At 42.2% G+C, this 16766-nt stretch overlaps 1 protein-coding gene across 3 annotated transcripts; it reads left to right on the top strand.

Moving 5' to 3' along the window:
• On the top strand, positions 1–16747 carry cfap298 (cilia and flagella associated protein 298). Of its 3 annotated transcripts, none has more exons than XM_061962852.2 (8): positions 1–133; positions 950–1095; positions 4657–4824; positions 6940–7007; positions 7070–7228; positions 7310–7441; positions 16434–16529; positions 16593–16747. In XM_061962852.2, the coding sequence occupies exons 2-8, from the start codon at positions 957–959 to the stop codon at positions 16701–16703; spliced, it is 873 nt and encodes a 290-aa protein (XP_061818836.2). In that variant the 5' UTR covers positions 1–133; positions 950–956; the 3' UTR covers positions 16704–16747. The 3 variants fall into 3 exon arrangements, with proteins under 3 accessions (XP_061818836.2, XP_061818835.2, XP_061818834.2); XM_061962851.2 differs by having other exon boundaries at positions 6–73; XM_061962850.2 differs by lacking the exon at positions 1–133 and adding an exon at positions 610–679.
• Positions 16748–16766: the final 19 nt, after the last annotated feature.

Below are 16766 nucleotides of genomic sequence, written 5' to 3'. Positions count from 1 at the left end.
TTTCGCGCATGCGTGAACCGTTTAGGTCTTCCGGTACCGATCGGGTAGTAAATACCTACCAATGCTAGTACATGTGAGTTTCTAAGTGAGCGCTTGTAAACAAATGTGAAAAACTGACATTTGGAGCCAAAAAGTAAGTTATTGTTACATTGTTTGTGTCGTCAACATTTGTTTACCGAGTGTGTCACGCTGAGCTAGCATGCTGGCTAAAGCGGAAGTGGATGACGTTGACAATATAGCACTAAAAGTCACTATTCTACTCCTTTCAAGTGACTAATTACATTTTAAGTGAACATTAAACCACGTAAATAGTCAAGTCCAACGTATATGAATGTAACACAGTGATACTGTCTCATACTAATAACACATTCACAAACATGTAACGTAAGCTAGCTAGCGAGTGTTTACCGTAACGCTTCATTAAGAAACGCAGCTCTAATTTTTACCACGTCGCTTTTGCGTTTAAAGCGTCTTTTTTTGCGTTATAAAAAGAATACATCCATCAACGATCACAGATCATGTAAATATTAGATACTTCTATCTGTCTTCCTGACGTCACAAATAGTCCTACATGTGCGGTTGCGTTATGTTACTGAGCATTACGGTAACACGTGTGATTTTACGTTGTAATGATGAATGCAGTCCGTTCATACTTAAGTGTTCAAAATTATTCATTACGGTAACACGTTTTAATATGATTTTACGTTGTAATGATGAATGTAGTCCGTTCATACTTAAGAGTTCAAAACAAGACCAGGATATTTGATTTAGTTGAGTTTTGGCGGTGGCTCGTTTAGCTGACGTGAGCTAGCATGCTAGCCTCCGCGTACTTTCTAGAAGCCTTGTCGTTGCCATGGTTACACTGTTGTTGTTGTTGAGTCGTCGTCACACACACACACACACACACACACGCCGTGCAGGTTTATTCAACTATTGTTGTCATCTCCAGGCACAAGATGGTTGTTCTGCACGTAAAGCGCGGAGATGAGAGTCAGTTTCTTTTCAACGCCGGCGTGGAAACGTCCGTGGACGTTCTGCTGCAGGAAATCACAGCCATTTATAACCGCAGACTCAAAGTGGGCCGAATATGTTCTGGTAAGCACGCAAAATGTTTGCTTTCTCCTGTGGGGCGTAAGAGAAAATAATGGTAGGCATAAGAACAAAAACACTGACCTATTTATTATGAACCGTCTGGAATGGACTTTCAAGTCATTATGTTTGTGGCCACAATAATTCATGAAGTTGAATGATGCGGACACGTTTGTTACCGGATACATTCTAACATGCCTTGGGGACTTTGTATGTCACTTGCAGCTATTATTATTTGAAACTTGTTTATGTCTACAAATGTGCTGTTTTGCACTGCAATATTGTTCAATGATTATTACGCATGTCGAGCTTGTGTGCTTAGCTGTTGTGTAGCTGCGAGCCCCTACTAGCCTATAGTTGTTTGTGTTTACATGGCTTTAGTCAATTGGAAGAAATTGTGTGCTTATTGGAGGACAATTACATGTTAACTGGCTTTGTGCTGCAGGACTGCTTGTATCGCACATGATATCACACACAAGTAAACACACTGCAGAACTGTTTGTATCGCACATGATATCACACACAAGTAAACACGCTGCAGAACTGTTTGTATCGCACAAGATATTACGCACAAGTACGCTGCAGGGCTGCTTGTCTCGCACATGATATCACACACAAGTTAACACGCTGCAGGACTGCTTGTATCACACATGATATCACAAGTAAACACGCTGCAGGATCACTTGTATCACACAAGATACCACAAACAAGTAAACACGCTGCAGGACTGCTTGTATTACACATGATATCACACACAGGTAAGCACACTGCCAGACTGTTTGTATCGCACACGATATCACACATAAGGAAACACGGTGCATGACTGCTTGTATCGCACATGATATCACACACGAGTAAATGCGCTGCAGAACTGTTTGTATCGCACAAGATATTACGCACAAGTACGCTGCAGGGCTGCTTGTATCGCACATGATATCACACACAAGTAAACACGCTGCAGGACTGCTTGTATCACACATGATATCACAAGTAAACACGCTGCAGGATCACTTGTATCGCACAAGATACCACAAACAAGTAACCACGCTGCAGGACTGCTTGTATTACACATGATATCACACACAGGTAAGCACACTGCCAGACTGTTTGTATCGCACACGATATCACACGTAAGGAAACGCGGTGCATGACTGCTTGTATCGCACATGATATCACACACGAGTAAATGCGCTGCAGAACTGTTTGTATCGCACAAGATATTACGCACAAGTACGCTGCAGGACTGCTTGTATCGCACATGATATCACACACAAGTTAACACGCTGCAGGACTGCGTGTATCACACATGATATCACAAGTAAACACGCTGCAGGATCACTTGTATCGCACAAGATACCACAAACAAGTAAACACGCTGCAGGACTGCTTGTATTACACATGATATCACACACAGGTAAGCACACTGCCAGACTGTTTGTATCGCACACGATATCACACGTAAGGAAACGCGGTGCATGACTGCCTGTATCGCACATGATATCACACACGAGTAAATGCGCTGCAGAACTGTTTGTATCGCACAAGATATTACGCACAAGTACGCTGCAGGACTGCTTGTATCGCACACGATATCACACACAAGTTAACACGCTGCAGGACTGCTTGTATCACACATGATATCACAAGTAAACACGCTGCAGGATCACTTGTATCGCACAAGATACCACAAACAAGTAACCACGCTGCAGGGCTGCTTGTATTACACATGATATCACACACAGGTAAGCACACTGCCAGACTGTTTGTATCGCACACGATATCACACATAAGGAAACGCAGTGCATGACTGCTTGTATCGCACATGATATCACACACGAGTAAATGCGCTGCAGAACTGTTTGTATCGCACAAGATATTACGCACAAGTACGCTGCAGGACTGCTTGTATCGCACATGATATCACACACAAGTTAACACGCTGCAGGACTGCTTGTATCACACATGATATCACAAGTAAACATGCTGCAGGATCACTTGTATCACACAAGATACCACAAACAAGTAAACACGCTGCAGGACTGCTTGTATCACACATGATATCACACACAGGTAAGCACACTGCCAGACTGTTTGTATTGCACACAATATCACACATAAGGAAACACAGTGCATGACTGCTTGTATCGCACATGATACCACACAGAAGTAAATGCGCTGCAGGAGTGCTTGTATCGCACACGATATCACACACAAAAACACTGCAAGACTGCCTGTATCGCACATGATATCACACGCAAGTAAACACGCTGCAGGACTGCTTGTATCGCACATGATATCACACACAAGTAAACCCCCCTCAGAACTGTTTGTATCGCACATGATATCACACACAAGTACGCTGCAGGACTGCTTGTATCGCACATGATATCACACACAAATAAAGACTCTGCAAGACTGCTTGTATTTCACACGATATTACATACATGTAAACATGCTGCAGGACTGCTTGTATCGTACATGCTATCACACACAGGTAAACACACTGCCAGACTGTTTGTATCGCACACAATATCACACACAAGTAAACACGGGGCAGAACTGCTTGTATCACACATGATATCACACACAAGTAAACACGGGGCAAGACTGCTTGTATCACACATGATATCACACACAAGTAAACGCGCTGCAGGACTGTTTGTATCGCAAATGATATCACACACAAGTAAACACGCTGCAGAATTGTTTGTATCACACATGATATCACACACAAGTGTGCTGCAGGACTGCTTTTATCGCACATGATATCACACACAAGTAAACACACTGCAGAACTGTTTGTATTGCACATGATATCACACACAAGTACGCTGCAGGACTGCTTGTATCGCACATGATATCACACACAAGTAAACACGCTTCAGAATTGTTTGTATCGCACATGATATCACACACAAGTATGCTGCAGGACTGCTTGTATCGCACATGATATCACACACAAGTAAACACGCTGCAGAACTGTTTGTATCGCACATGATATCACACACAAGTACGCTGCAGGACTGCTTGTATCGCACATGATATCACACACAAGTAAACACGCTGCAGGACTGCTTGTATCACACACAAGTAAACACGCGGCAGAACTGTTTGTATCGCACATGATATCACAAGTAAACACGCTGCAGGACCGCTTGTATCGCACAAGACACCACACACAAGTAAACACGCTGCAGGACTGCTTGTATCACACACAGGTAAACACACTGCCAGACTGTTTGTATCGCACACGATATCACACATAAGGAAACACGGGGCAGGACTGCTTGTATCGCACATGATATCACACACAAGTAAAGGCGCTGCAGGACTGCTTGTATCGCACATGATATCACACTTTTTACATGAAAGTCAATACTTGTTATTTTTTGCTGATATCAATATTGGATAAGGACACCTCTAGTTTTTACTATTTACAGCATTTGTTTTTGGTCCAACTTTGTTTATGTAATTGCAGCATTTCCCTGCTGCATGTGTTTGACAGTGTTTGTGAGGGCGCCATTGTGTGGTCAATGTTGTGTCATGAACTAAAGTTGTCCTCCTTAGAGATGTGTGAGCTGGCGGAGCACGGCATCACGCTGCCTCCAAACATGCAGGGTCTGACGGACGAGCAGATCCTGGATCTGAAGCTGAAGGACGAGTGGGAGGACAAGTGTGTGCCCAGTGGTGGGCTCGTCTTCAAGAAGGATGACATCGGCAGGCGCAATGGACAAGGTTAGGACTAATCCAGTCATCATTTGATTATATTCTCTTGCTTCCATTCATGGGTTAATGAGTGCAAATGATAACAAGTGATCAAATGTAGACCGCATAACAGAACGTGAAGTAAGGTAGAACAAGTTCAATAGAAGTTCAAACCAGGTCAATAGAAGATAAATGACAGGTAAGCAAGTTAAATAGAAGATAAAATAAGAAAGAGGTGAATAGAAGGTAAGATGAGATAAATAATAAGGCAATTAGAAGATAAATAAAAGGTAAACAAGGCAAAGAGAAGGTAAAATATGTTAAAAGAAGGTAAAATAACGTAAATAAAAGAATAGGTAAAATAATGTAAATAGAAGGTAAAATGAGAGAAATAATAACATAATTAGAAGATAAATGACAGGTAAACAAGGTGAATAGAAGGTAAAATAAGAAAGAGGTAAATAGAAGATAAAATGAGATGAATAATAAGGCAATTAGAAGATAAATAAAAGGTTATCAAGTTAAATAGAAGGTAAAATGAGAGAAATAACGTAATTAGAAGATAAATGACAGGTAAACAAGGTAAATAGAAGGTAAAATGAGAAAGAGGTAAATAGAAGGTAAGATCGGATAAATAATAAGGCAATTAGAAGATAAATAAAAAGGTAAACAAGTTAAATAGAAGGTATAAGATGGTAAAATAAGATAAATAAAAAGGTATATAAAAGAAAAAGGGTAAATAGAATGTAAAATTGGTTAAATAAGGTAATTAGAAAATAAATTAAAGGTAAACAAGTTAAATAGAAGGTAAACGATGGTAAAATAAGATAAATAAGGTATATAAAAGAAAAAGGGTAAATAGAATGTAAAATTAGTTAAATAAGGTAATTAGAAAATAAATCAAAGGTAAACAAGTTAAATAGAAGGTAAAAAATAGTAAAATGAGATAAAGAAAAAGGGTAAAGAGAATGTAAAATTTGTTAAATAAGGTAATTAGAAAATAAATCAAAGGTAAACAAGTTAAATAGAAGGTAAAATAAGATACATAAAAAGGAAAATAGAAGATAAAAGGTCAAATAAGGTAAAACAAGCTCAATATAAGGTAATTGAAGGAAAGGGGAGGTAAATTTAATGTAAATAAAAGGTCAAACATGTTGACTAGAAGGTCAAATCAAATAAATAATGTAAATACAAGGTCAATAAGACGTAAAACAATTTAAATAGAAGGTCAAATGAGATAATGTAATTCAAGACAAATATAAGGTCAGACAAGTTAAATAAAAGGTAAAAGATGGAGAGAAAAAAACAAGATAAATATCCAGGTAAATACAATATAAATGAAAGGTAAAAGAAGGCAAAGAAAAGTAAAACAAGTTCAATAAAAGGTAAAATAAGATAAATGAAAGAAATTAAATGTAAATAAAAAGTAAAATAAGTAAACAGAGTAAAACAAGCTACTGTATCTAAAAGATGAAGGAAAGTAAACTAAGGATTATTGAAGCTAAATAAAAGACAGAAGGTAAATACAATGTAAAACATGCTCCATATACACTAAAGTAAGGTCAATTTAATTGTTTTTTTGTGTCACATGTAGTGTGTTGACCTGTGTTTGTGTGTCAGATGTAGTGTGTTTGTGTCAGATGTAGTGTGTTGATGTGTGTTTTTGTGTCACATGTAGTGTGTTGTGTGTTTTTGTGTCACATGTAGTGTGTTGACCTGTGTTTGTGTGTCAGATGTAGTGTTTGTGTCAGATGTAGTGTGTTTTTGTGTCACATGTAGTGTGTTGTGTGTTTTTGTGTCACATGTAGTGTGTTGACCTGTGTTTGTGTGTCAGATGTAGTGTGTTTGTGTCAGATGTAGTGTGTTTTTGTGTCACATGTAGTGTGTTGTGTGTTTTTGTGTCACATGTAGTGTGTTGATGTGTGTTTTTGTGTCAGATGTAGTGTGTTTGTGTCACATGTAGTGTGTTTGTGTCAGATGTAGTGTGTTGATGTGTGTTTTTGTGTCAGATGTAGTGTGTTTGTGTCACATGTAGTGTGTTTGTGTCAGATGTAGTGTGTTGATGTGTGTTTTTGTGTCAGATGTAGTGTGTTGATGTGTGTTTTTGTGTCAGATGTAGTGTGTTGATGTGTGTTTTTGTGCCAGCGCCCACAGACAAGATGAAAGCAGTCTTACTTCAGACGGTGGACGAGGTGAAAGCTCTCATCTCCAAGGTGAGCGTGTCAGAGTCCTGTAAGTCTTGCTCACACCTTCACTCCACACCTTCTCCCTCCAGAAACAAGCAGAAGCTAACGTTTGCGTCACCATGGCGATGGTGAAGGAAGGCCTGGAGCAGCTGCGGGGGGCCGTCATGATCGTGTACCCCATGGGGCTGCCCCCCCACGACCCCATACGCTTGGAGTTTGAAGACCGCGAGGACCTCTCCGGGACGCAGGTCAGCAAGCAGTCCTCGCTCACGGCCCACTCAGGTCCACAACCCACTGACTTAAACTCCTTCTTCTCCTTCTTCTCCCAGGCGTCGCTGCAGGTGCTGGAGGAGGCCGAGTGCCAGCTGTGGTGGGCGGCCAAGGAGATGCAGAGAGGGAAGAAGCTGCAGGACTACATCGGCAAGAACGACAAGACCAAGCTGATGGTCAAAATACAAAAGGTGGGACCAGTACACGTATAATACTTTTTAACTCTTGGGACCTTTCTGGCTCTTTTTTACTGCCTTTGATGATGACATCATGCCACAGGATGTTCATTTCTAAGGTTAGTGAGTTGTATCACAGCCAATGTGAAATGTGCTATATTGGAGTGCCCTTTTTTTACACATACTGAAAACTTATAACGCTTTTTCTATGAAAACCCAATTAATTCAAGTGTTTCTCTTCGAAATACGTGCAAATCTTATTAGAGGTGTCATTTGATCCCTCAACCACTAGAGACCGCCAGAGTAGCACGTGCTACTATTAGAGGCATAGTTGCTTGGAAGCCGCCTACAACTTAAATGTTGGTAGTGGCATAAGAGTTGTGTGGATGCGGTCACACAACTATTGTGTGTGCGTGCACGACTATAACCACTAGGCCAGTGTTTTTCAACCACTGTAGTGTGCCGTGAGATATTGTCTGGTGCGCCGTGGGAAATTATGCAACTTCACCCAATTGGTCCCAAACATATTTTTTGCAAATCAACAATTATAATCTGCAAATAATGTGCCGTTGCTAAGTGTAGAACTCAGCAGGGTAACCACTAGGGGCATACTTGCCAACCCTCTCGGATTTTCCGGGAGACTCCCGAAATTCAGCGCCTCTCCCGAAAACCTCCCGGGACAAATTTTCTCCCGAAAATCTCCCGAAATTCAGGCGGCGCTGGAAGCCACGCCCCCTCCAGCTCCATGCGGACCTGAGTGACGTCAGGTGCGCAACACCACGTAAATGGTTGGCCAACCAAAAAGTAACCCCAGTACGCTATAGCCAACATTCACCAGGAGATGGCAACAGACAAACATAGATCACTATTGCATTCCTCCCCTTTTAGAAATGTATAGAAGTTACTCAAAATAAATAAACAACCCAACCAAAAAATGCAGCGGCTCAATTAAAAAACTGTACTTAAGCCACATTATTTTCTTTTTTTTTTAGTACTGAACTCTTAACCCTCATTTGTAAAAAAATAACATGCTTATTATACAAACAGTATTTGTACACCTTTAACACAGATTTGTATACTGTCTTCAGAGATTCAGTTTTTTTGGTGGTACTCGAAACCTTTCTGGGTACCTGCGAAAGGGTGTTCAGCATGGTTGGAAAAATATTGACAAGAGAATAGAACAAGGATGGACAATTCAACCCTTAACTCAACAATGAGTAGATGAGTGTTATGTGTGTGTATATGTGTAAATAAATGAACACTGAAATTCAAGTATTTCTTTTATTTATATGGGACGGCGTGGCGCAGTGGGAGAATGGCCGTGCGCGACCCGAGGGTCCCTGGTTCAATCCCCACCTAGTACCAACCTCGTCATGTCCGTTGTGTCCTGAGCAAGACACTTCACCCTTGCTCCTGATGGGTGCTGGTTAGCGCCTTGCATGGCAGCTCCCTCCATCAGTGTGTGAATGTGTGTGTGAATGGGTAAATGTGGAAGTAGTGTCAAAGCGCTTTGAGTACCTTGAAGGTAGAAAAGCGCTATACAAGTACAACTCATTTATATATATATATATATATATATATATATATATATATATATATATATATATATATATATATATATATATATATATATTTATATATATATACATATATATATAAATAAATATATATATATAGCTAGAATTCACTGAAACTCCCGAAATCGTAGGTCTCAAGGTTGGCAAGTATGACTAGGGGTGTAACAGTACGTGTATTTGTATTGAACCGTTTCGGTACGGGGGTTCCGGTTCGGTTCGGAGGTGTACCGAACGAGTTTCCACACGGACATATTAAGTAGCATAACGCACGTTGTGTAAACAATGCACACCGAGGCACAACACACGGCATGCTAGCAGCTAACGGGCTAGGATAGACTGACCATACGTCCTCTTTTCACCGGACATGTACTCTTTTGCGGAGCTGTCAGGGCGCAGTTTCTTAAATGCCTCAAATGTCCGGCATTTTGAGTTAGGGCTGTGTGTATTTTCTATGTACGTTCAGGGTTAAGAAGGGGTTAAAAACAAAACAAATTGTGCATGCAGCAGCATTGGTGAGGGAGGGGCAGAGACAGAGAGAGAGAGAGAGAGTTATGATAAACACGCACGCGTCGCCAGGCTCTGCTTTTTATCCATTGATTTTTTATCCATAGATTTATCACATTTAATGTTTTATTATCTATAGCAGGGGTGTCAAAAGTGTGCCCCGGAGGCCATTTGCGGCCCACAGCTAATGTTTAAAAGGCCCACGGCACATTCTAAAAATACTATTAAAATAAACAAAAACATAACAAAAGTTAAATAAAAAAGCTTAAATGTTAAATGTAATTTAGAAAAAGTTGCAATGTTGACTAATAAAACAAAGCTGGTTTTTTTCCTTTCAAACTGTCATTGCTCAAAACATAATATTGAATCAAAATCAATGTTATTATGAATGATTGACTTATCCAAGGTTCCCATTACTTCACATCAAATATTCCACTAAGAAAAATAGTTTTGGTGGAAGATTTTGCAAATTTGGTAAATAAATAACCCAAAAATGTATATTTTGTTGTTTTCTTACTGTACCAAAAATTAGCCGAACCGTGACCTCTAAACCGAGGTATGTACCGAACCGAAATTTTTGTGTACCGTTACACCCCTAATAACCACGTAATACCCCCATGTCAGTAGGTGGCAGCAGGTAGTTAATTGCTTTGTAAAAGTCGGAATGTGTCGGGTGAGACGAGGATGGTTTGTTGTGATCCCAATATGCAGACCACAGCGGGAGGCAGGGTGCAGGTAAAAAGGTATGTAATGCTTAAACCAAAAATTAACTAAAGGGCAATGGCTATGCAAAACGAAAGTAAAACTGATCTGGCTACAAAGTAAACAGAAACAGAATGCTGGACGACAGCAAAAACTTACGGCGTCCACAATCAACAATGTCCACACAAAGAAGGATAGCAACAACGTAAATAGCCTCGCTTGCTAACACAAAGCAGGTGTGTGGAATAGCGCTCAAAAGGAAGACATGAAACTGCTACAGGAAAACACCAACAAAACAGGAAGGGTCACCAAAATAAGAGCGCAAGACAAGAACTAAAGCACTACACACAGGAAAACACCAACAAACTCAAAATAAGGCACGACCACCTGGTGGAGTTTCATTTTTTAACGCTTTCTGCTGGTGGTGTGCCTCCGGATTTTTTAATGAAAAAAATGTGCCTTGCCTCAAAAAAGGTTGAAAAACACTGCACTAGTGGTTAGAGTGTCCGCCCTGAGATGGGTAGGTTGTGAGTTCAAACCCCGGCCGAGTCATACCAAAGACTATAAAACAAATGGGAGCCATTACCTCCCTGCTTGACACATCAAGGCTTGGAATTGGGGGTTATATCACCAAAAATGATTCCCGGGCGCGGCCCCCGCTGCTGCTCACTGCTCCCCTCACCTCCCAGGGGGTGCACAAGGGTCAAATGCAGAGGACACATTTCACCACACCTAGTGTGTGTGTGACAATCATTGCTACTTTAACTTTTAACTTTATTGCACAATTTGTTTTGCCTATAAAAAAACATGTTTTCTTTGACTTAAAGGACATAAAAAACATCAAAAAATAAGTTCTAATCCACTGATAGGTCTAAAGTTGATCTAGAGATTAAAGTGTTGAAAGTAAACAATACATTTCCTCTTACGTCATTGACAGCGATCCATAGAATCCAAATCTCCTGAAAATGGTGATGTCACTGAATGACATTTGTCTTTATCTTTCCCAGGGGACTTATGTCAAACACCAGCAGGCTTCGGAAAATTCCAGGCGGAGTGTTAGGGAAAATTCCAGGCGGAGTGTTAGGGAAAATTCCAGGCGGAGTGTTAGGGAAAATTCCAGGCGGAGTGTTGGGGAAAATTCCAGGCGGAGTGTTAGGGAAAATTCCAGGCGGAGTGTTAGGGAAAATTCCAGGCGGAGTGTTGGGGAAAATTCCAGGCGGAGTGTTAGGGAAAATTCCAGGCGGAGTGTTGGGGAAAATTCCAGGCGGAGTGTTAGGGAAAATTTTAGGCGGAGTGTTAGGGAAAATTCCAGGCGGAGTGTTAGGGGAAATTCCAGGCGGAGTGTTAGGGAAAATTCCAGGCGGAGTGTTAGGGGAAATTCCAGGCGGAGTGTTAGGGAAAATTTTAGGCGGAGTGTTAGGGAAAATTCCAGGCGGAGTGTTGGGGAAAATTCCAGGCGGAGTGTTAGGGGAAATTCCAGGCGGAGTGTTAGGGAAAATTCCAGGCGGGGTGTTAGGGAAAATTTTAGGCGGAGTGTTAGGGAAAATTCCAGGCGGAGTGTTAGGGAAAATTCCAGGCGGAGTGTTAGGGAAAATTCCAGGCGGAGTGTTAGGGAAAATTCCAGGCGGAGTGTTAGGGAAAATTCCAGGCGGAGTGTTAGGGAAAATTTTAGGCGGAGTGTTAGGGGAAATTCCAGGCGGAGTGTTAGGGAAAATTTTAGGTGGAGTGTTAGGGAAAATTCCAGGCGGAGTGTTGGGGAAAATTCCAGGCGGAGTGTTGGGGAAAATTTTAGGTGGAGTGTTAGGGAAAATTCCAGGCGGAGTGTTAGGGAAAATTTTAGGTGGAGTGTTAGGGAAAATTCCAGGCGGAGTGTTGGGGAAAATTCCAGGCGGAGTGTTGGGGAAAATTTTAGGTGGAGTGTTAGGGAAAATTCCAGGCGGAGTGTTAGGGAAAATTCCAGGCGGAGTGTTAGGGAAAATTCCAGGCGGAGTGTTAGGGAAAATTTTAGGCGGAGTGTTAGGGGAAATTCCAGGCGGAGTGTTAGGGAAAATTTTAGGTGGAGTGTTAGGGAAAATTCCAGGCGGAGTGTTGGGGAAAATTCCAGGCGGAGTGTTGGGGAAAATTTTAGGTGGAGTGTTAGGGAAAATTCCAGGCGGAGTGTTAGGGAAAATTCCAGGCGGAGTGTTAGGGAAAATTCCAGGCGGAGTGTTAGGGAAAATTCCAGGCGGAGTGTTGGGGAAAATTCCAGGCGGAGTGTTAGGGAAAATTCCAGGCGGAGTGTTGGGGAAAATTCCAGGCGGAGTGTTAGGGAAAATTTTAGGCGGAGTGTTAGGGAAAATTCCAGGCGGAGTGTTAGGGGAAATTCCAGGCGGAGTGTTAGGGAAAATTCCAGGCGGAGTGTTAGGGGAAATTCCAGGCGGAGTGTTAGGGAAAATTTTAGGCGGAGTGTTAGGGAAAATTCCAGGCGGAGTGTTGGGGAAAATTCCAGGCGGAGTGTTAGGGGAAATTCCAGGCGGAGTGTTAGGGAAAATTCCAGGCGGGGTGTTAGGGAAAATTTTAGGCGGAGTGTTAGGGAAAATTCCAGGCGGAGTGTTAGGGAAAATTCCAGGCGGAGTGTTAGGGAAAATTCCAGGCGGAGTGTTAGGGAAAATTCCAGGCGGAGTGTTAGGGAAAATTCCAGGCGGAGTGTTAGGGAAAATTTTAGGCGGAGTGTTAGGGGAAATTCCAGGCGGAGTGTTAGGGAAAATTTTAGGTGGAGTGTTGGGGAAGATTCCAGGCGGAGTGTTAGGGAAAATTCCAGGCGGAGTGTTGGGGAAGATTCCAGGCGGAGTGTTAGGGGAAGATTCCAGGCGGAGTGTTGGGGAAAATTCCAGGCGGAGTGTTGGGGAAGTTTCCAGGCGGAGTGTTAGGGAAAATTCCAGGCGGAGTGTTGGGGAAGATTCCAGGCGGAGTGTTAGGGAAAATTCCAGGCGGAGTGTTGGGGAAGATTCCAGGCGGAGTGTTAGGGGAAGATTCCAGGCGGAGTGTTGGGGAAAATTCCAGGCGGAGTGTTGGGGAAGTTTCCAGGCGGAGTGTTAGGGAAAATTCCAGGCGGAGTGTTAGAGCCGCTGCTGGGAACTTCTGTCCGTGGAAAACGAATCAAAAACGTTTAATTCTCCGTCAAATGTGCAGTCAGGAATATCCTCAAGTTAATTTGTCCGATTAATAAAGACGTTTTGTTAACGCTATATTATAAAAAATAAATATAAATTTAAAAAAAACATGTATCCTTCCAGTGACGGGCAGTCAAAGCCGAAGTGTTATTGATCGCTGTCAATGACGTAAGAGGAAATGACCCCGGAAGTAAATGGGGGGGGGGGGGGGGGTTGTAGGGGCAAGAAATTTGGCGTGACAGCGCCTACAGAAATGCGAGTACCGTATTTTTCGGAGTATAAGTCGCTCCGGAGTATAAGTCACATTTTTTGGGGAAATGTATTTGATAAAAGCCAACAGCAAGAATAGACATTTGAAAGGCAATTTAAAATAAATGAAGAATAGTGAACAACAGGCTGAATAAGTGTACGTTATATGAGGCATAAATAAGCAACTGGTATGTTAACGTAACATATTATGGTAAGAGTCATTCAAATAACTATAACATATAGAACATGCTATACAATCTGTCACTAAATCCCATGAAATCTTATACGTCTAGTCTCTTACGTGAATGACATCAATAATATTATAATGTGTTCATCATTTCACACATAAGTCGCTCCTGAGTATAAGTCGCACCCCCGGCCAAACTATGAAAAAAAACTGCGACTTAGTCCGAAAAATACGGTAAGTCAGTTGAGGAAAATGGGAGGAGTTTGTGTAAATAGTTTTATAACATGTTCTGGTTGAGTACTCAATTACAAAATGATTAGCAGGCTGAATATTACATTTTGTTGATAAATAGAGAGGGTTAAAACATTGCCATGCAGCAATATGATGACTGTTAACTTGTACAGAATATCAGAAGCGTTTATTCAGGTAGAAATATTACAGATTACTTTGACTATCAAAGTAATATCGCAACAATCCACATTTGTGTTATTAATGTGTGAAACTGCCATCTGAACATGGAAGTGTAGCTCCTTCTCTGAATGCAAGTGCTCCTACAGCAGGAATACAAATTCTGTATTTCTACAAAAATTCAAAATCTGGCAAGACACCAACGCATGACAGGTTGTTTTTTTTATTGTCATTAAATTGTCTTTTTTGTGTTGAGCTGTTTAAAAGGGCTTAATGTTTCATTCAAGCAAATTAATTGTCCATTCATGGTGTTAAAACTTGAGGTGCACTTATTAATGATGAAAAATGACATCTATTAAATGACCTATGAACAATGCCATTCAATATTTGAATGGTTTAACAGCCTTAATCATTATATATGACTTACTTTTAAGACTTTTATCCTCGGATAGAAAGCCTTAATAATTGTCCTTCGTTCTGCTGGAAGAGAAACACACACGACAACAATCACCCTGTTTTCTTATCTACGCACTCTCTCACACTAGAGATGTCCGATACTATCGGGCTGCCGATAAATGCTGTAAAATGTAATATCGGAAATGATCGGTATCGGTTTCAAAAAGTAAAATGTATGACTTTTTAAAACGCCGCTGTGTACACGGACGTAGGGAGAAGTACAGAGCGCCAATAAACCTTAAAAGGCACATAATATCTACAGCTTTTCACACACACAAGTGAATGCAAGGCATACTTGGTCAACAGCCATACAGGTCACACTGAGGGTGGCCGTATAAACAACTTTAACACTGTTGCAAATATGCGCCACACTGTGAACCCACACCAAACAAGAATGACAAACACATTTCGAGAGAACATCCGCAGTGTAACACACCATAAACACAACAGAACAAATACCCAGAATCCCTTGCAGCACTAACTCTTCCGGGATGCTACAATATACACCCCCCGCTGTCCCCCCCCAACCCTGCCCACCTCAACCTCCTCATGCTCTCTCAGGGAGAGCATGTCCCAAATTCCAAGCTGCTGTTTTGAGGCATGTTAAAAAAAATAATGCACTTTGTGACTTCAATAATAAATATGGCAGTGCCATGTTGGCATTGTTTTCCATAACTTGAGTTGAAGTATAGCCCCAAGTGGAGGAGTTCAAGTACCTAGGAGTCTTGTTCACGAGTGAGGGAAGAGTGGATCGTGAGATCGACAGGCGGATCGGTGCGGCGTCTTCAGTAATGCGGACGCTGTATCGATCCGTTGTGGTGAAGAAGGAGCTGAGCTGGAAGGCAAAGCTCTCAATTTACCGGTTGATCTACGTTCCCATCCTCACCTATGGTCATGAGCTTTGGGTTATGACCGAAAGGACAAGATCACGGGTACAAATGAGTTTCCTCCGCCGGGTGGCGGGTCTCTCCCTTAGAGATAGGGTGAGAAGCTCTGCCATCCGGGGGGAGCTCAAAGTAAAGCCGCTGCTCCTCCACATGGAGAGGAGCCAGATGAGGTGGTTCGGGCATCTGGTCAGGATGCCACCCGAACGCCTCCCTAGGGAGGTGTTTAGGGCACGTCCGACCGGCAGGAGGCCAAGGGGAAGACCCAGGACACGTTGGGTAGACTATGTCTCCCGGCTGGCCTGGGAACGCCTCGGGGTCCCACAGGAAGAGCTGGACGAAGTGGCTGGGGAGAGGGAAGTCTGGGCTTCCCTGCTTAGGCTGCTGCCCCCGCGACCCGACCTCGGATAAGCGGAAGAAGATGGATGGATGGATGGATGAACTTGAGTTGATTTATTTTGGAAAACCTTGTTACATTGTTTAATGCATCCAGCAGAGCATTACAACAAAATTAGGCATAATAATGTGTTAATTCCACGACTGGTATCGGTTGATATCGGAATCGCTAATTAAGAGTTGGACAATATCGGAATATCGTCAAAAAAGCCATTATCGGACATCTCTATCTCACACACATACCGTATATATATATACATTATTTTCTCTAATGTCGTCATGAAGTACCAGCCTGGAGAGAGAGTGAAATGAAAGAATGTCAAGTTAACTTTCAGTTTTGATACCCATCAAGTTGTCCAACCAATTGGACAAAAGCATGAGAGACGGGCAACCATTTTAGAGATCGCTTTGACCTTTTTAGATGGGTGGGTTCACTCTCTCTCTCATCGCTCCTATGTCCTGTGACGATGAGTGTGCTGCTGTTCCCTGCAGAAAGGACAGGGGGCGCCAGCGAGGGAGCCTGTGGTGAGTGAGGAGCAGCACAAGCAGATGATGATGCATTACTACAGGAGGCAGGAGGAGCTCAAGGTGAAGACAAGCACTCGTTAACACACACCACTCATTTTTTATACCACTGACCCTTTTTCACAGAAACTGGACGAGGCGGACGACGACACCTACATGGACTCTGAGTGGTCCGACAGGCAGGCCCTCAAAAAGCAGTTCCAAGGCCTCAGCAACATTAAATGGGGGCCCAGATAAGCACCAAAGGGAGATGATGATGTCACACTCTTTATAAAGCCCCTTTTATTAAAGCACCTTTTG

This window comes from Nerophis lumbriciformis, linkage group LG09, assembly GCF_033978685.3.
Source record: "Nerophis lumbriciformis linkage group LG09, RoL_Nlum_v2.1, whole genome shotgun sequence".
NCBI lineage: Eukaryota > Metazoa > Chordata > Actinopteri > Syngnathiformes > Syngnathidae > Nerophis > Nerophis lumbriciformis.
The sequence above is the reverse complement of the archived record's forward strand: the minus strand, read 5'-3'. Positions and strand labels throughout refer to the sequence as shown.

What these genes read in the sequence shown, in the direction of transcription:
- cfap298 (XM_061962850.2), top strand. Translation starts at nt 630, where the DNA reads ATGATGAATGCAGTCCGTTCATACTTAAGTGTTCAAAATTATTCATTA. An exon ending in TGAAAGCTCTCATCTCCAAG is followed by an intron (nt 7,008 to 7,069) that starts GTGAGCGTGTCA and finishes TTCTCCCTCCAG; the next exon opens with AAACAAGCAGAAGCTAACGT. An exon ending in TGATGGTCAAAATACAAAAG is followed by an intron (nt 7,442 to 16,433) that starts GTGGGACCAGTA and finishes TGTTCCCTGCAG; the next exon opens with AAAGGACAGGGGGCGCCAGC.